Source organism: Malassezia restricta, chromosome VIII (assembly GCF_003290485.1).
Source record: "Malassezia restricta chromosome VIII, complete sequence".
Classification (NCBI taxonomy): Eukaryota; Fungi; Basidiomycota; class Malasseziomycetes; order Malasseziales; family Malasseziaceae; genus Malassezia; species Malassezia restricta.
This window is the reverse complement of record NC_040200.1, coordinates 196,525-214,143: the sequence shown is the minus strand read 5'-3', so window position 1 is coordinate 214,143 and position 17,619 is coordinate 196,525. Positions and strand designations below refer to the sequence as shown.

The 17,619-nt window shown below is 61.0% G+C and overlaps 11 protein-coding genes across 11 annotated transcripts; 7 read left to right on the top strand and 4 right to left on the bottom strand.

Moving 5' to 3' along the window:
* On the top strand, nt 1-2,274 carry MRET_4175 (nucleolar complex protein 3; the record flags this gene model as incomplete). Its single annotated transcript, XM_027630802.1, has 1 exon — nt 1-2,274. The coding sequence occupies one exon, from the start codon at nt 1-3 to the stop codon at nt 2,272-2,274; it is 2,274 nt and encodes a 757-aa protein (XP_027486515.1).
* Nucleotides 2,275-2,292: 18 nt separating this feature from the next.
* Nucleotides 2,293-4,227, bottom strand: MRET_4174 (polyadenylate-binding protein; the record flags this gene model as incomplete). Its single annotated transcript, XM_027630801.1, has 1 exon — nt 2,293-4,227. One exon carries the CDS (start codon nt 4,225-4,227, stop codon nt 2,293-2,295), a length of 1,935 nt encoding a protein of 644 aa, XP_027486516.1.
* A 347-nt stretch (nt 4,228-4,574) lies between these two features.
* Nucleotides 4,575-5,249, bottom strand: MRET_4173 (molecular chaperone GrpE; the record flags this gene model as incomplete). Its single annotated transcript, XM_027630800.1, has 1 exon — nt 4,575-5,249. The coding sequence occupies one exon, from the start codon at nt 5,247-5,249 to the stop codon at nt 4,575-4,577; it is 675 nt and encodes a 224-aa protein (XP_027486514.1).
* Nucleotides 5,250-5,516: 267 nt separating this feature from the next.
* Nucleotides 5,517-6,235, top strand: MRET_4172 (protein YOP1; the record flags this gene model as incomplete). The annotated part of the gene is made up of 5 exons (XM_027630799.1): nt 5,517-5,570; nt 5,643-5,654; nt 5,686-5,778; nt 5,810-5,826; nt 5,857-6,235. 5 exons carry the CDS (start codon nt 5,517-5,519, stop codon nt 6,233-6,235), a joined length of 555 nt encoding a protein of 184 aa, XP_027486615.1.
* A 133-nt stretch (nt 6,236-6,368) lies between these two features.
* Nucleotides 6,369-7,190, top strand: MRET_4171 (RNA-binding protein PNO1; the record flags this gene model as incomplete). Its single annotated transcript, XM_027630798.1, has 1 exon — nt 6,369-7,190. One exon carries the CDS (start codon nt 6,369-6,371, stop codon nt 7,188-7,190), a length of 822 nt encoding a protein of 273 aa, XP_027486612.1.
* Nucleotides 7,178-8,998, bottom strand: MRET_4170 (uncharacterized protein; the record flags this gene model as incomplete). Its single annotated transcript, XM_027630797.1, has 1 exon — nt 7,178-8,998. One exon carries the CDS (start codon nt 8,996-8,998, stop codon nt 7,178-7,180), a length of 1,821 nt encoding a protein of 606 aa, XP_027486513.1.
* A 59-nt stretch (nt 8,999-9,057) lies between these two features.
* Nucleotides 9,058-9,999, top strand: MRET_4169 (26S proteasome regulatory subunit N8; the record flags this gene model as incomplete). Its single annotated transcript, XM_027630796.1, has 1 exon — nt 9,058-9,999. One exon carries the CDS (start codon nt 9,058-9,060, stop codon nt 9,997-9,999), a length of 942 nt encoding a protein of 313 aa, XP_027486592.1.
* Nucleotides 10,000-10,070: 71 nt separating this feature from the next.
* On the top strand, nt 10,071-12,686 carry MRET_4168 (pre-rRNA-processing protein TSR1; the record flags this gene model as incomplete). The annotated part of the gene is made up of 2 exons (XM_027630795.1): nt 10,071-12,534; nt 12,562-12,686. 2 exons carry the CDS (start codon nt 10,071-10,073, stop codon nt 12,684-12,686), a joined length of 2,589 nt encoding a protein of 862 aa, XP_027486597.1.
* Nucleotides 12,687-12,799: 113 nt separating this feature from the next.
* Nucleotides 12,800-13,495, top strand: MRET_4167 (unfolded protein response protein Orm1; the record flags this gene model as incomplete). The annotated part of the gene is made up of 2 exons (XM_027630794.1): nt 12,800-13,025; nt 13,053-13,495. 2 exons carry the CDS (start codon nt 12,800-12,802, stop codon nt 13,493-13,495), a joined length of 669 nt encoding a protein of 222 aa, XP_027486593.1.
* A 199-nt stretch (nt 13,496-13,694) lies between these two features.
* On the top strand, nt 13,695-15,035 carry MRET_4166 (uncharacterized protein; the record flags this gene model as incomplete). The annotated part of the gene is made up of 1 exon (XM_027630793.1): nt 13,695-15,035. One exon carries the CDS (start codon nt 13,695-13,697, stop codon nt 15,033-15,035), a length of 1,341 nt encoding a protein of 446 aa, XP_027486591.1.
* Nucleotide 15,036: 1 nt separating this feature from the next.
* Nucleotides 15,037-17,559, bottom strand: MRET_4165 (phosphatidate phosphatase LPIN; the record flags this gene model as incomplete). Its single annotated transcript, XM_027630792.1, has 1 exon — nt 15,037-17,559. The coding sequence occupies one exon, from the start codon at nt 17,557-17,559 to the stop codon at nt 15,037-15,039; it is 2,523 nt and encodes an 840-aa protein (XP_027486596.1).
* Between the last annotated feature and the right edge of the window lie 60 nt (nt 17,560-17,619).

The following is a 17,619-nucleotide window of genomic DNA, read 5'->3' as shown; positions in this document are numbered from 1 at the left end:
ATGGCCAAGCGAGGCAAGGCAGCGCCGCAGCGTGAGCCCAAGCGTCCACGCACGGAGGACGAGGATGTAGACGACGCGTGGGCGCACGATGCGCAGGCTATGGCGGCGGACGATGCGTCGCACCTGCAGTTTCTGTCGCAGGCGAGGCTGCCGGATGTCTCGGCGGCCGGTGCCCAGGGGCGTGCCAAGGAGCGTGTCCAGGCTGAGAAGCGGCGCCAGCGAAAGATGCTGGAGAAGGAGGTGGTGCCGGACGAGAGCGATGTGAGTACGGATATGGAGGGGGCGAGTGAGTCGGAGGACGACCTAGCGGAGGAGGCGTCGGACTTGGAAGAGGAGGCGTCGGACCTAGAAGAGGAAGCATCGGACCTAGAAGAGGAGGCGTCGGACCTAGAAGAGGATGCATCCGACCAAGATCCCTTGGAGGCCGCCTACCTCGCCAAAATGGAACGGCGCGAACGGCGCGCAGAGGCAGAGCGCCGCGCCCTCGCGCAAATGCCCCTGCCGATCCGCACAGAAAAGGGCGTCATCGAGCGTGTTGAGCGGCCTTCTCACAGCCGCGCCGTGTACTCGGACGAGGAGGAAGAAGAGCCGGAGCCTGCGGTCCTGCCAACGGAGCGCTCGACCGCCGCCGAGATAGCTCAGCGGTGTCTGCATCCCGACACGGCCATGTTGGCGATCGCCGAGGCCCGCGAAGAAATTGCGCAGCTGGCCTCGCGGATCACGGCCGATCCCGAAGAGAGCCAGGGCCTCCTGCGCCAGCTGCTCGTGTTCGCTCAGCGCCGCGTCTCTCTGGACGGCCAGCGCGTGAACATGCACCCCTATATCCGGCAGCTCGCGTTGCTGTCCCTCTTGGCCGTCTTTGTCGACATTTTGCCCGGCTACCGCATTCGTGCGCTGTCGGACGCGGAGCAGCGCGAGCGTGTGAGTCGCGACGTGGCACGGCGCCGCGAGTGGGAGCAGGCGCTCGTGAGCCTGTACCGCGAGTACCTCGAGTGCTGTGAAGCTGACGTGCGTGATGCATCGTCGCCGATCGCGCCGATCGCCCGCCGCTGCTTTTGCACGCTGCTGGTGCGTGCGCCGCATTTCAACTTCCGCAAGAATCTGCTGGCGTCCGTGATTGCGCTCCTCTCGCGGCGAGCATGGACGGATGCGAGTCAGCAGTGCTTTGACGCGCTCGTCGAGCTGCTTAGGCAGGACAGAGACGGCGAAATGGGTCTCGAGCTTGTCATGCTGCTGTACCGCATGATCCGCGAGCGACACTTGGCGGTGCATGCCAACGTGCTCGACGTGCTCGTGCACCTGCGGCTGCGGAGCGAGCTGAGTCGGCATGTGCGGCAGGGACCGATGGGCGCGCCCACGGCCGCCGAGTCGCGCCGAGCTGATCCGCGGCAGGTCCGCAAGGGATTGGCCGTGCACCGCAGCAAGAAGCAGGCGAAGCGCGATCGGCACGTCCGGCAGATTGAGAGCGAGATGCGCGAGGCCGAAGCGACGCTGGATCTCGAGGAGCGCGAGAAGCGGCAGTCTGAGACGCTCAAGCTCGTGTTTGCCCTGTACATCCGCATTCTCAAGACCGACGACGTGCCTGTGCCGCTGCTGGCCAGTGCGCTCGAGGGCATAGTGCACTTTGCGCACCACGTGAGCGCCGACTTCTTCCGCGATCTCGTAGGCGTGTTGCGATCGCATGTGGCGTCCGCGATGGAGGCGGGCGATGTGCGCCATGCGCTGCTGTGTATCGTGACGGCCCTGGAACTGCAGACCGGGCAGGGCGGCGCCCTGGAGCTCGATCTAGGCGCGTTTTATGCGGCGCTGTACCAGCTGCTATGGCCCCTGTCTATGCACCCCAACATCGAGGCGACGCTCGGCGAGGGCGGGCTGCGGACGCATAGTCTCTCGGCCCTCCTCTTCCGCGCGATGGACCTGGCGCTCGTCAAGGCGCCGCGCCACACGCTGCACGTCTCGCTCGAGCGCACGGCTGCCATGCTCCGGCGCCTGCTGACGGCCGCCCTGCAGTGGCCCACGACAACGACGCTCCACGCGCTGCAAACGGCGCACGCGATCCTCGCGCGCACCACGGCCATGGACACACGCTTCGAGGCCCTGCTGGACAATCGCGACGCGGTGCACGACGGCACATACGACGCATGCGCCGAGCAGCCCGACAGCGCACGTGTGCTCGCGAGTGGCGAGCCGTGCTGGGAGCTGCTCCTCCTGTGCCGCTCGCACGCCAATGCCCAGGTCCGGGCGACCGCAGACGCCCTCCTCTCTGGTAGATAGAGTACTACATATACAGCACTAGTTCGGGGCCTGCGTACCCTCGCGCGTCTCGTACTCACGCAGCACGGTAAGGGCCTCGTCCACCTTGCTCGCCAGCGCCTCGTCGTCCTCGAGCAGGTGCAGCAGCTCGCCGACCGGCAGCTCCAGAATCATACCCGTGAGCTTACCAGCGAGCTGCGGCTGCGATGCGGCAATCTTGGGGTAGATCGCCTCACCCAGCATCTGCTTCTGCTCTTCCGGCGACGCGTTGGCCAGCGCCGCGGCCGTCAGCACCTCGGGCTGCGCAGGCGCAGCGGGCGCATTGCCACCACGCGGCGCGCCAGCGGGCACACCAGCGGGCAGCGCACCGGCGGGCGGCGGCGCAGCGCCACCACGCGGGGGACGCGGCGGGCGGTAGCCCTGCGGGAACATGCCACCGGGCGGCGGGAACTGGCCGGGCGCGTACGGCGCCTGGCCCGGTGCCATCGGCGGCATGCCCTGCATCATGCCGGGCGCGTACGGCGGACGCACCTGTCCAGGGAACTGGTTCAGGCCCACGACGGGGGCCGCGCCAGGCGGCTGCGGGTAGTACATGCCCGGCGCACCTGGGTACATCTGCGCAGCAGCGGCAGCGGCGGCCTGCTGCTGCTGCATGCGCAGCTGGTTCTGCTGCATCATCTGCGCAGCCAGCTGCTGGTGGCGCACGTCCTTGCGCTGAGCGAGCGCGACGTACAGCGGACGGTTCTCGATCATCTTGCCGTTCATCTCGGCCACAGCCTTGTTGGCCTCCTCGGGCGCCGAGTAGCACACAAAGCCGAAGCCACGCGAGGCGCCCGTGGGCGTGCGCATCACCTTGGCCGACGTCGTCGTGCCGAACGGCGCAAACTCCTCTTGCAGTCGCTCATCGTCAAATTCCTCGGGCAGGTTCTTGATGTACAAGTTCACGCCCTGGTACTTGGAGAGCTTCTCGTTCTTGGCCGCCTCGTACGCACGACGCAGCTCCTCCTCACGCTCCGCCTTCTTCTGGGCGCGGCCGAGGAACAGCTTCTGGCCGTGGAACTCGGTGTCGTTGAGCTCCGCCACAGCCTTCGCAGCCTGCTCGTGCTCGGCAAAGTTGACAAAGCCAAAGCCACGGCTCTTGCCCTCCTGGTCCGTGGCCAACGCCACCGACGTAATCTTGCCGTACTTTTCAAACAGCTTCTCAAACTCCTCCTGCGTCACCGCCGGGTCGAGGTTCTTCACGTACACGTTCGTGTACTGCGCACGCGCCTCCTCAATCTTGGCCTGACGGTCCTTCTTCGAGATGTGATGACCCACGTACACCTTCTTGCCGTTCAGAAGCATGCCGTTCACGTGCTTGATCGCCTCCTCGGCGGCGTCGTTCGACTCGTAGTGCACGAAACCGTAGCCCAGGCTGCCATGCTCGTTCGACGCCACCTTGCACGACAGGATCTTGCCAAACGCCAGGAAGGTGTCGTGCAGCGCCTTGTTGTCAATCGCCTCATCCAGGTTTTTGATAAAGATGTTGCCCTGGCCCGCACGGCGCTGGCCCGGGTCACGCTGCGACCACATAATGCGGCAAGGACGACCGCGGATCGGCGTGTAGTTGAGCTGCTCCAAAGCACGCTCACTGTCCTCCGCGTTCAAAAAGTTCACGTAGGCATAGCCCAGCGAGCGACGAGTCACGGCATCACGGCACACACGGATGCTGCTCACAGCACCGACCATGTTGAAAATCTCAAACAGGATCGCCTCGTTCACATTCTGGTCCAACTCACCAACGTACAGCGAGGTGTTCACCTGGCCGCTTCCCTTGGACTTTTCCTTCTCTTCCTTGGCGCTCTTCTCCTTGTCGTCAGCAGCCACATCTGCCGGCTTGCTCGGGGCCGGAGCGGGGGGCGCGGCAGCGGCAGCTTCCGATGGAGCAGCCTGGCTCGTGGCTGGCTGCTGCGTCGCGGCAACTTCAGACGACATGGTTTTCTGTATCTAAAAGTAAGTTTTTGGTTTTTTTCTGGTTTTTTTCGTGGGGTGGCAACCGCTAGAGACGGAGCAACGACTACGACCGCTTGGGAAGAAGAGGGTAAAGAAAAACCCACTTTTTTTCTTGCGCAGAAAAATTGTCGCACCACTGAGTGGACGGCCGCCCCGCGGCCCACTTGGACCGGCCCACATTCCCAGGGCCTGCCGCTTCTTCGCGCCCCCGAAGAATAGGAAACACGTGACGTGGCATCGCAGCACCGTCCCCCGCTACCCCAGAGAGCGGCGCTGACATCACGTGGGAGGCACCGCACGATGCCAAGGATTTTGTCTACGTACGTAGATTAGGCCGTGTCCTGCACCACGCCCACTTGCGCTGCGCGCAAGAGACGTCCCTTAATCATATAGCCAATCTTGCTACAGTCCAGCACGGATCCAGGCTCCTTTCCTGGCACAGGCGCTTGGTACAGCGCCTCATGTAGCAGGGGGTCAAACTTCTCACCCAGGGGGTCAAACGCTTCGATGCCATGTGTGCGAAGCATGTCCAGTATACTCTTCCGTGTCAGACTCACACCATCATAGAGCTCTACGAGCGCACGCGAAGCCTCATTATCCTCGCTCTTCGTCGTGCGCAGTGGCTCGGGCACGGACCGCAGGGCCAGGTCCAGTACATCGACCGACTCTGTCAGGTCCTTGGCAAGACGCGAGATCGCGTGATCACCCATCGTCTTCTTCTCCTCCGCCGTGCGGCGCTGGACGTTCTGCAGCTCAGCCTTGCAGTACAGCAAGTCATCCGTCAGATCCTTGATGCGCGCATCCTTTTCTTGCAGCTGCTTCGCCACAGGGTCCTCGGCCTCGGCGCTCTCAGGCGCCGACGCCTCACTCGCAGCTTCTTGCTTTTGGTCTTCGGCAGCCTTATCCGAGTACATGCGCCGCACCATGGGCGCACGTACAGACCTAAGAAGCATAGGACGCGAAAACACGCCTAGCATAGTGCTTCTGCTCGCAGCGGTCAGCATCCTTGTACGGCTTGTGACACAGGGCAAATCGTGTGGCGTAGCGAGGCACAGCGCCGGCGTGCACGTCGACCCTCTGGCTTCGTGAATGCTGACTAATCATTCAGGGCTGCGGCATGTGCTTGAAGGAAGAGTTCATAAACACAGCCTATAAGGTACCAGAAACATGCGGTGTAACACGGGCGAGGACCAGCCGGGTAGGTGGGACGTGTTGAATCGCCTGTGACTTTGTTGTTTCTCCCTACCAAAAACAACCTCGTTTGTTCCACGATGGCTTCGCAGGCTCAGGTGATCCAGCAAAAAGTTGACCGGTTCATGGCTCAGGTATGTGGTGCGAATTCAGAGTAAGGCAGCATGCTAACTCTTTGTGCACTTTGTGTGCTGCCAACATGATAGCTCGATGGTGAGGTATGTACGCGCCTGCCCTAACTGAGCGCAGTTGTCCAAGTACCCCGCTCTCAACCGCTTTGACAAGCACCTCCCCGTGCCCAAGTCCTACATCGCCGTGACGGGTCTCGCGATTCTGACGATCGTACGTATATGAGAGTACTTACATGTGCCAGCTGATTTTCTTCAACATGTATGTGACTCGATGATGACTTACCTTCAGCTTCGCCGGTTTCCTGACCAACTTCATTGGTTTCTTCATTCCCATGTACTTCTCGCTGAATGCGCTTGAGACGCCCAAGCCTCAGGACGACATCCAGTGGCTCACGTACTGGGTTGTGTTCGGTTTCTTCAACTTTGTCGAGACGTTTGTGAGCTTCGTCTTGTACTGGTTCCCCTTCTACTACACGTTCAAGACACTCGCGATCGTGTGGCTTATGCTCCCCCAGACGCAGGGTGCCAAGATCGTGTACCACCGCGTTCTGCGCCCAGCCTTCCTCTCGATGACCGGCTCGTCGCCGGCCTCGCGCGTGCCGGCCTCGGCTGCTGACATCAACAAGACGGGCTTCTCCGCCTCGTCGACGGGTGTGCACACCGAGTAATTACGCACTTTGTGCTGGTATGTGTTTCTTAGGCAATAGTCACAAGTGGGTTGTTCATCTTTGATAGCGGCCGGCTGCAAGTCAGTCGCGCTGGAGTGTGCTTTGTCAGCTCGAAAATTTTTTCGGTCCTTGGATGGCTCCCACGATGAAGAAGCACGCCGCCAAGGCCGTGCATACAGAGGCTTCCGCGTCGCCTTTGCCTGAGCGCCAGCCATTTGGGCAGGAGGATTCGGATGAAGCCGAGTTCCAGCCAGACAACGACGATGACGAGGAGCTGATCATAGACGAGGACATGGCAGAGGCCCACGACGCGGCTCAGCCGATGGACGGTGACGACGACAAGCTGCAATTCGCACCGATTAGTGCATCTGCTCTGGCAGCATCCCATGCCAGTGTAGACCAGCGCATCAAGTCACAACTTCGCAAAGTGCCTATACCGCCCCACCGCATGAGTCCCCTCAAGCGCGACTGGCCCAAGATATACACACCGCTCGTGGAGCAGGCGGGACTTATGGTGCGTATGAATGTACGGACTCGCACGGTCGAGATCAAGTCGTCGAAGCACACGGAAGATCTGGGCATGCTGCAGAAGGCATGCGACTTTGTCAAGGCGTATGCTCTTGGCTTTGACGCGGACGATGCACTTGCGCTCCTGCGTCTGGACGATTTGTACGTCGACTCGTTTGAGATGAAAGATGTCAAGACTCTGCATGGCGACCATCTTAGTCGCGCGATCGGCCGTATCGCCGGAAAAGACGGTCGTACTCGCTTTGCTATCGAAAATGCGAGCCGCACACGCATTGTGCTGGCCGACACCAAGATTCATATCCTCGGCGCGTACCAGAACATACGTATGGCCAAAGACTCGATTGTGGCGCTGATCATGGGCAGCCCACCCGGCAAGGTGTATGCCAAACTTCGCACAGTCAGTGCGCGGATGCGTCAACGTGCGTAGTTTCCATGTAGCATAGGATGTGATAGGCTCGGGACAAATGCCTCGAGCAACGCGAGAAGATGCGGAGCACCGCGGCCAGCGAGCCATTCGAGAAAGCCGCGTCGAATGTCGGCATACTGCACATGCTCGGGCAGACCCCCTGCCCCCCGTGCGCCACGCAGCGCCGACGGTGTGATCGGCGCTCTGATATCATGGCCGGGAAGAAGGACCGTGTTACAGTACTGCTCAAAAAGCGGCGCAAGTAATGCGCCATGCGAAAGTGATGCCACCAGCACGAACGGCACGATCCGCAGCTCATCACACGCCTGCTTGATGACGGCCATCGCACTGCGGTCGCACGTCATGACGCCGTCCACGACCAGGCCACGCTGCACAAATTGACCAAACGCGCGTCCGCTCCATACCATGTCAATGAGCGCTGTGGCCATAGCATCGACCACGTGTGCATCCAGCGTGTGGGGCTCAGACGCAAGGACGCTTCGTCGCATCTGCAGAACATGCGCACACAGCCGATCTAGCGTGAGAATGGAGCCCTGCATGGCCGTCGGTGTGGCCAGCTGGATAAATGGACATGGAAACGTGCCGGCTTGAGGCACCACGGCATGGAGGTGCAGGGTCTCGACGTACATGGCAATAGACGGATCGCCATCGAGCAGCAGCGCATCTTGCAGCTCGACCAAGCATGCGAGAAGAGCTTGCGTACCTGGCGCATCCAAGTTGCGCCAGCCCTCTAATGCGTGCACCAACACACGCATAAACATGGCCGAGACCACATCCGACACGCCGTCCATCACGGCCAAGTGGCACAGTGGGCGAATGAGCATGGGGAACGCGTCGTCCCATGCCAAGGGAGGCAGGCGCCGAAATAGACGGGCAAGAGCATGCAGAGTGGGCGTCCACGCCCGTTCCCACTCCTGCAGGGGGACGTGGTCCGAGAGGTGTCGCAGGGCTTCGTGGCCCATGCACCGAATCACATGTGCGAGGATGGGGACAAGGGGCAGGGGCAAGCAAGGCAGTGGCTCGACATACACACACAATCCTTCGAGAAGCGAAAGATCGCGCGGCTCATACGGCGGCACATCCACCGACCGCTTCCGGTGGCGGTGCTGCGCATAGTGCGCAGCTAACAAGCGGCCAAACGACGCAGCAAGGCACTTGCCAAGCGCGGCGTCGTGGCCCATCATGGCAGCTGCACGAATGCATCGTGGCACACGCGAGCCAACGTACGGCATGCTCAGCCCAGGGACGACTTCAGGCACATTCCAACGCCCCAAGGCTTGCCGCCATGCGTGCCATGACACGGGCGCCATCGGCCGTGGCGGTGCATCCGCCGGCAAGAGAAGAGATGGCTCGTACATAGCATACGTATCCAGCAAATCGTACACGCACGCATCCTTGGTGTCGTCGTAAAGGGCCAGCAGTGCGCGGATGCGAAAGGCTCGGACGTGCCTACGCTCTGTTAGGACGCACAGTAGAGGGAACAAGACATGCCGAATAGATTCATGGGTATCACAGGAGAAAAGAACGCCATAGCTTCGGCGCAGTACCATTTGCGCTTCAGGTGTGGCGCGGCATGTTGCGAGTGCGTCGAGAACGGCGACGCGCGTCACGGTAGGTACGCGTCGATCTGTCGCCACGCCCACCATTCCCAGCATGCATGGTGCATCAATGATCTCTGCGGCACGCAACGCCTCGATGCATTCATCTCCATGCGTACGTGCGCACCGCAGCGCGTGGGGCAGGCTCCTGGCAGTCAAAACGGCTCCCGACACCCTGCGTCGTGGCGCAGGATGTGGGGCGAGATGCATCACGTGATGATGATGACGACGCTGAGCGCCGACCACGACGCGTGGTCTGTCTTGTTGCGATGCCGACGACCTCGGAAGAAATGAGCATGATATCGGCGGCCACGACCGTCATAGTGCACCCTCTCGTGCTATTGTCTGTGACGGATCACGCTTCGCGTGTGTCGCTGAGCGCGCGCAAGCGCTGTGTGGGCGTGCTTTTAGGCCAGGACAATGGCAAGTCGGTCAATGTGGCCAACAGTTTTGCGGTGCCGTTCGAAGAGGATGAAAACGACCCCAAGACGCTTTTTTTGGACCATGACTATATTGAGGGCATGCTCGAGATGTTCAAGAAAGTCAACGCCCGTGAGAAGATGATCGGGTGGTACCACACAGGCCCCAAGCTGCGATCGTCGGACCTTGAAATCAACGAGATGCTTAAGCGCTTCACGCCACGGCCCGTCATGGTGATCATTGATCCGCGCCGCGAAGATGTGGGTATCCCGACCGATGCGTACATTGCCGTGGAGGAGATCAAGGATGATGGCACAGCGACACAAAAGACATTTATGCACGTACCATCGACGATCGAGGCAGAGGAGTCCGAGGAAGTGGGTGTCGAGCATTTGCTGCGTGATATTCGCGACACGTCAACGATGGGCTCTCTATCCGATCGGGTCTCGCAGCAGCTTGCTTCACTGCACGGCCTGCATCGCCGCCTCTTGGACATCCGCGAGTACCTGTCCGCCGTGCTCCGCGGCGAGCTTCCCGTGAACCACGAAATTATCTACGAACTGCAGAATGTATTCAATTATCTGCCTGATCTCGAGAAGCCCGAGACGGTGCGCAGCTTCCGCGTGGCTAACAATGACCGCCTGCTTATTGTATACCTCAGCAGCCTGATTCGTTCGGTAATCGCTCTGCATGCCCTTGTGAATAACCGTCTAGAAATGGCGCGTGGCGAACACTCTGCCACCACGGCTCCCGCATCCCACAAGCACGACGAGGAGCACGTCAAAACGTAGTGGCATAGCAACGCTTATTCATCCCGAGAAAAAAAAAAGTGTCCTCCACGCGGGCGATTTTCTCTTGTACCATGTCCTTTAGCCATAGGCCGACGCTCCAGCAAAAGAACAAACCATTCAAGTCGGGGCATGCGACCAAGGGCGCACGTAAGCGTGCGGCCAAGGGCAACGTCGCGCCGGATCCTACCGCATCGCGCGGCCCCAAAACGCCTGTTTTGCGCACGTCTGGCAGTGCCGAAGGCTCTCGCAAGAATCGCCGGAACGAGGCGCGGCAGGTGTCACAGCAGAAGCGTGCCGCCCTTGTGGAAAGCACGCGCATATTTGGAACGGGACTTCGCGGAGAGAACCGTGGCGGAACGGGCCGGCACAGCAAGGCAGGTGCACCGCGGATCTGTGCGATTCTGTCCCTGACGCCCGATGTGAACGAATGGGACGTGGTGCGCGCCCTCGAGCGCGATGGCGAGGCCTTGGGTGTGCGTCCAATGGCAGGTAAGAGTGCAGACGAAGCTATGGCGCAGCGCGTGCCGATATGCGAGCTGGACGCGACACGGTTCCGTCAGGCCGTGCAGTTCTTGCCCATGCCGTATGGTGCGCTCTTACCTGCCATGGACGCCTGTCGCTGCGCCGACTTTGTGATCCTTTTGCTATCCGCAGAAACCTCGATTGAGCCTGGGTCATGGGGCGAGCTATGCCTGCGCTCGCTCCAAGCGCATGGTATGCCCCAGATCCTGGCCGTTGTGCCGTCTCTTGGCATCCGATCCGACTCGAAGAAGAAAAAGAATGAAGAGCAAAGTGTGCGAAAGAGTCTACTGAGCTTTGTGCAGTACTTTTGCCCTGACACGAACAAAGTCCACGTGCTGGACGAGGCAGCGAGTCGCAGTGTTCTGGTTCGCACCCTCGTCACCACAGCTCCCAAGCGCGTTGCATGGCGTGATTTCCGCGCATGGTGTGTTTCCGAGCAGGCCTCATACGTACCAGAAGATGATGGCTATGGCACGCTCAAGGTACAGGGTTGGATCCGCGGTGCGCCACTCAGTGCGAATCGGCTCGTGCATATTCCCGACTATGGCGACTTTATGGTGGATCAAATTACCTATGCGCCACCTGGCGTCGATATGGATACGGTGCCTGAAGAGACAATGCAGGCGCAGTCAGATGACGTGCTTGTCCCTGGCGCCGTGTTGCAGCGACGGCAAGACGATGAGGCCGATGACCTCGTGAGTGAGAATGAACCTGACGCGCTGGCCAACGAGCAGACATGGCCGACAGAGGAAGAGATGGCGGAAGGCGAGGCACGTATGGCAGAAGATGACCTGCCTCCCGCCCTCCCAGGCACGACGCCACGTGAGATTCAAAAGCATAGTGCAGGAAAAAAGTATCAGGCTGCGTGGATCATTGAAAGCGACGACGACGACGACGAAGAAGAAGAAGAAGAGGAAGAGGAAGACGATGCCATGGAGGACGATGACGAAGAGGTGCAGACGGAGGAAGAAGAGCAAAGCCAGGAGGACGATGCATCTGTATCTGGCGCAGAAAACGAGGACGCTGATGAAGATGAAGAGATACGAGCGATCGAGGCCTATCGCGAGCAAAGACGTAAGGAGCAACATACGGCTCGGGAGGAAGCTGCTGAAGCCGAGTTTCCTGACGAAGTCGACACACCGATGGACGTGCCGGCTCGGCAACGTTACGCGCGCTATCGCGGGCTCGAGAGCATGTACACAAGCTACTGGGACCCGTATGAGGATCTGCCGGAAGACTATGCGCGTCTTTTCCAATTCGACGACTTTAGCAAAACACGCAAGCGTGTGGAAAGCCACGCACTCCTTGACGGTGTGGCGCCGGGTATCCGAGTCTGTATTTGGATCAGACACGTCCCGCGCGATGCGGCTGCGCGTGCCGTGTACGCAGAGACCAATCCCAAAAAGCGCGAGGTGCTTCCCTTTGTGCTCTTCGGCCTGCTTCGTCACGAACACAAAAAGAGTGTCGTCAACTTCACCATCACGCGCAATACCGAGTACGATGCGCCAGTTCGATCCAAGGACCCTCTCGTCGTGTGTCTCGGCTTCCGGCGGTACCATGCTCGGCCCGTGTACTCGCAACACCTGCGCCGTGTAGGCCGCGATGGTAATCAAGTGTACAAATTTGAGCGGTTCCTGCCGCATGGCACAGGTGCGGCAGTCGGCAGTGTATATGCGCCTGTGACATTTGGCGGTGCGAATGTGCCGGTCGTGCTTTTACGCATGCGCTCTGAAGGCCAAGAGTTTGGTTACGATGACGATGGGGTCAGTGCCGAGCAGACACCACACCTTGTGGGTGCCGGTTCCGTCCTGGATATTGCTCCCACGCGCATTATCACGAAGCGCATCATCCTGTCAGGTCATCCATACAAGGTGCACAAGAAGACTGCCACGATTCGCTTTATGTTTTTCAATGCGGACGATGTGCGCTATTTTGCCCCTATCACGCTGCGGACCAAGTACGGCCGCACGGGACACATTTCGGAGAGCCTCGGCACACATGGCTACTATAAAGGTATGTTTTCACGACATTGACAAGCAGCGCATTTCGATGGACCGCTCTCGCAGATGGATACAGTGCTGATGAGCTTGTACAAGCGCGTATACCCGCGGTGGTCGACGCTCTTCCGAGGTAGCCGAGACCAATTGCCCCTGGTGGAGCCATAGACATCGACAGAAGCAAGGCGTTCGGCCGAAGACCTGCGTGGACAGACCTTGGGTCCGCTGCCAAGTACGTGAGCCCAGGGCCCTTTCCACGCCACCGACGATCACCTAGGCGGATGAGTACCAAACCATTCGGGTCTCTGGAGCCGCCGACTGTGAGAGAGGAGAAGGAGGCCAAGGCTAAAGATGCTTCAGAGGGTGGCACAGAACCAGGCGCGCGACGGCGCCAGCACCGCCGGAGCAATAGCTTCATCATGGTGAAGCATGTGCGTGAAACGCCAGACGAGGTCGTGGATCAGTCCGTGGCGCCGAATGTAAATGCGGAATGGGTGAATATGAAAGGTATGTACAGAGTGACTGACATGGTAGGCGCATGGGTTATTCATGTCGTGCTGATCACGCTGGCCAAGTTGATCATCAACGAAGTGCCGGGTATCTCGGACGCGGTGAAATGGTCCATTGTCAACTTGGGATACATGCTTGTATCGTATTGCATTTTCCATTATGTCAAGGGTGCCCCGCAGGACCTCAATAGTGGCGCGTACGATGAACTAACACTGTGGGAGCAGATTGATCAGGGATACCAATACACACCAGCCAAAAAGTACTTGACGAGTCTTCCGATTGCCATGTTCTTGTTGTCCACACATTACTCACACTACAATCCATGGCTCTTCTCGCTAAATTTGGCCGGTCTGTTGCTTGTTCTGTTCCCGAAACTTCCTATCTTGCATCGTCTGCGATTCCTCATCTTCCCACCTGCGCCGGCGTCACGCTCCATCTCCGGCACAGCCACGCCTGTGCATTCCTAGGCTCTATAGTATATCTGACATCATGACATGCCACGACGACGATTCGCCCCCCGCCGCCGCGCCGTCTTGGCAGGGGGTCTTTGGATGTGCTTACATCATCCACCAGTGAGTCGTGATTGGTCGCCAAGGTCGCAGGACCGCTGGCCGCCCACTTCTTCTGGTGCTTCTCCGCATTGCCAGGCACGTGTGGGTCTATAGCATGGCGCTGGATAGCGCTCCTACGGTGCGCGTACCGCCAGGCTCTATCCTACTGAATAGGCGCGCACGCAAGCCTGCGTACCGTGGCGTAAGCATCTTGCAGCCGCCGGATGGTGGCGGTGGCGGCTCGCCTTGCCACACATGGGTCGTGCTTCCTCAGGCCGATGTATTTGCCTCTGCCCTGTATCCGCTCTCGTCCCACCCGCACCTGTATCTCACACTCAGCATGCCGCCATGCTCGAAATGGCGTAAGCGTCGTACGCGTACGATCCAGCGGCGGAGTAGCAAGGACCAAGATGCGCCGATGGACCCGCTGGAGCTGGCTGATCTCAACTCTATTATCAATACACGCAAGAGCATGGCATCTGCCGAGGCTCTTGCGAAGCAGGAGACGGATGCTGCGCGGCCTACGCCGGCTCATGCGTCACGACTGGTCAAGTTTGCGCCGCTACCTCAAGTCGAGGAGGACATGGACGAGGACGACGATGCCTCATCATACGATACGCCCAGTGAGCGGACGCTTCATCGATACCTGTCTGTCCCCCGCCGCGATCGACTCTCTGATGCTGAGAGCGAGATGCGGGGCCGCTCGCTCGTGCGGTCCTGGTCGCCCTTTCGACGCCACTCGAACGATGCCATGTCACGTTCGCCGTCGCCGACACGCGTCACATTTGCGGAGGAGCGGAATCGTTGCCGCGAGCTGGTGCGTGCGACGCGCCCTGGAGGCACAGGGATGGTGACACTCCTAGATGGCCAGCGCATTCCTGCACGGCAGGTCGGTGAGGCGCCCGGGGATAGTCTGTCGCCTGATCTATGGGGTTTTGCGGCCCTGGAGCGACGCCGCACGTCGCCCAAGACCAAGTCGGAGCAGGCCGAAGAGGTCCAGCGGCGGTACCAGCAGGAGATGGCGGCGCTTGGTGCCGAGGTGCTTTCGCACGTCCGCGGAAAGGCGACGCGCCTTCGGCGCTCGCAATCGTTGCCGCCATCGACGTCGCAGCGCATCCGAGTGGATCCGACGGTCAGTATTCCGTCGCCGTCGCCACGTCTGCCTCGGCGGCCTGATGCTAGAGGCATTGCCGTTGTGCCGCTGCCCGAGCTGGGTCTGCGGCCTCGATACCCCCGTGAAGGCCGCTCGTGTGTGTCTGACTTGCTAGATGATGATGACGACGACGAGGATGAGCAGGAGGAGGAGCCAAAGCCGGCTCGCCGACGAGCTACGACGCAGGCGGCCGGGCAGGAAGTGTACATGAGCCACAAGCCACGGAAAGACGAGTGGGATGATGAGTACTGGCCGAAACCGAGTGCGACTCGCCACATTAGGACGGGGATGCATGGTACATAGTCTATCCACGCCATTCGAATTGGATATCACCCGCCTCGAGGAGCGGGTCCTCGTCCGCTTCCTGCTTGGCATCGTTGCGAGAGAAGGACGAGGTGCCGTACAAGAGCTGCTGTCGGCGCCTGTCGCGTTGGCGTTCCTCGGGCGACATGTCCTGCTCGTCCAGCGCCGCGAGGGACGACGGCTCGCTGGGCGGCGCAGGGGGAGGACTCGTGGCCGGTGCATCAGGCGCAGGATCGAGGGGCTTGCTCCGCTGACGACCACTCAGGCCCAGGAGGCGCCGGATGCGGCTGGGCCGCTCGGTGGCATCGTCACGGGGCGGCAGGGGAGGCGATGACGGCGAGCCGATCGACGAGGCAGGCGACTTGGGGCTGCGCACACCGCGCTGCGGGGGCGATGACGGCAGGGTGACCGGCACGAGCTCCTCGTCGGGCGGCAGAGCGATGTCGCTCGCGCGTCCGTCGTCGCGCCAGTAGTTGAAATCGGTATAGGCGGCGATGTGTTCGTTGCGTCGCATGCTGGGCACCGGAGGGAACATTTGGTCGACGAGGTCCGTCATGTTCGGGTACGACGTGTGGTATCCGGCGAGTTCGAGCAGCTCCATTTTGACTTCGCCATTCGAATCAATCGTAAAGATGCGCGAGCTCGGAATGTTAACGCTGCGGTAGCTGAGTGCATCGGTGATGCGGTTGCCGAAGCCGGCGTAGAACGGCGTCTTGTGGTCGGGCTGGCTCGGATCGTCGCCGAATAAGCGCGCAATGTCGCGGAGGCAGGCCATCTTGAACACCTCGGGCTTGCGCAGAATGACCTCGCGGTGCAGCGACGCGATGAGCCGGTCGGGGCTCATGATCACGGGGCCGTCCGGCAGCTGGTAGTTGTTCTGATTGATGCCGCGCAGATAGTCGCGCGTAATGTCCGCCTGCCCAATCGCACGCGACGTGAGGTACATGAGCCGGTACCCGTTCTTCGCGATGTCGTGGTACAGCTTGGCTACGCCGAGATGCGTCCAGTCCCGGCCCATGAGCGTGAACACGTGGCCGAGGGCGTCCGACTTGGTGATCGTGCCGTCAATGTCGCTCACGACCACGGGCTTGTCACAGTCCCACAAGAACACGCGCGCGCGGCACGTCGCGACGCCTGAGTACGACGACGTGACGCTGAACGTGAGGGTATTTACACCTTTTTGCAGCCCGAGCTGCTTGAGCTGGTCGGACGACAGACGCAGTGTCTTGACGTACGTCTCGGGCCGCGCGGCCGGCGCCGGCGCCGGCGCCTCGGTCGGCGTCGCGGCGTCGCTCGACGCGGCCGGCCGACGCCAAAAGCGGCTCCATGCACTCGACTTGGGCACGGGCGTGCCGTTCTGCACGAGCACATCGCGGTAGTAGGCGAGGGTCGTGAACATGTCCGACTCGCGCTCGCGATAGTGGTATGCGTCGTTGTGCCGGATGCACAGGCGCGGATCACGCACGATCGAGGCGTCTTCGAGGAAGCGCTGGAACGACACGCGGCCCTCGTCAAAGACGTACTCGGCCTCTTGGTCCTGTGCGGGCAGCGAGCACAGACTGAGCTCGAACGAGTACACCGTGTTGTCGTCCACGCGCAGCTGGAACAGGTACGGATCGGCCGGAGCGCACGTCAGCGTGCCGGCGACCTCGTCCTCCATGTCCGGCTGCTCGGTGACCTCGGAGGCCACGGCCTCTGTCGCCGCGTCGGCGCCTCGTCTCGCATACAAGTCCGAGTCGCTCAGCGACGCGGCCAGGCGCGGGCGCTCCGGCACAGCCTCGCTGTACGAGTCGCTCATGCGCCGCGAGCGAGCAGGCGGCGTCTTGGGCTTGTCGGGGCCGGGCGTGACCGCCATGAGCTTGGACACGGAGCCCAGGAACTGGTGCTGCCAGCGCAGGTTGTGGTGATCGAGGCGCTCACTTAGCACCAGCGGGTTGTTGCCGCCATGCTGCCGATTCAGCGGCAGCTCGTTGGCGAACTTTTGGCCCTGCTTCAGCGCCACTTGGCTGTTGCTGTTGCTGAACTTGTAGCCCTCGATATCGAGATCCAGCTCGACGGGTGCCGCCTCGGGCGCGGGCGGCTCAGCATGCGACTCGTCGAGGCGCAGAGGCACCGGCTCACCTGTGCCTGGCGTGGGACTCATGACGGGACTCGTCACGAGCGCGTCCGGCACAGGCTCGTCGGGGTTCTCGACCTTAATCACAAAGAACGCCTCGCCATTCTCGCCGACTTTCATGGCGTACGGCAGCGGATCCGGCGAGTCGTTCAGATGCAGCGTCACCTTGCGCTCATCAGGGCGCAGCACGCTCATTTTGCCGAAGCGCACATGGAACGGCGTGGACGCCATCTCGGTCGTCGTCCGCTTCTGCGTGGCCGTCGACCCGTCCGGCTGCGTCGTCGTTTCCTCGACGACCACGTCGCGCTCCACCACAATCACATCAATCGCTCCCGTGAGCGTCGACGGATTGATGTTCGGCGTAATGGTATTGTACACAGACGACATGAGCTTGCCCACATACTGCATAGCGCCTCCGCCACACCAAGAGCGCTGTCGGGGGAAACGTGTCGCCCCAGGCGCCAGCAC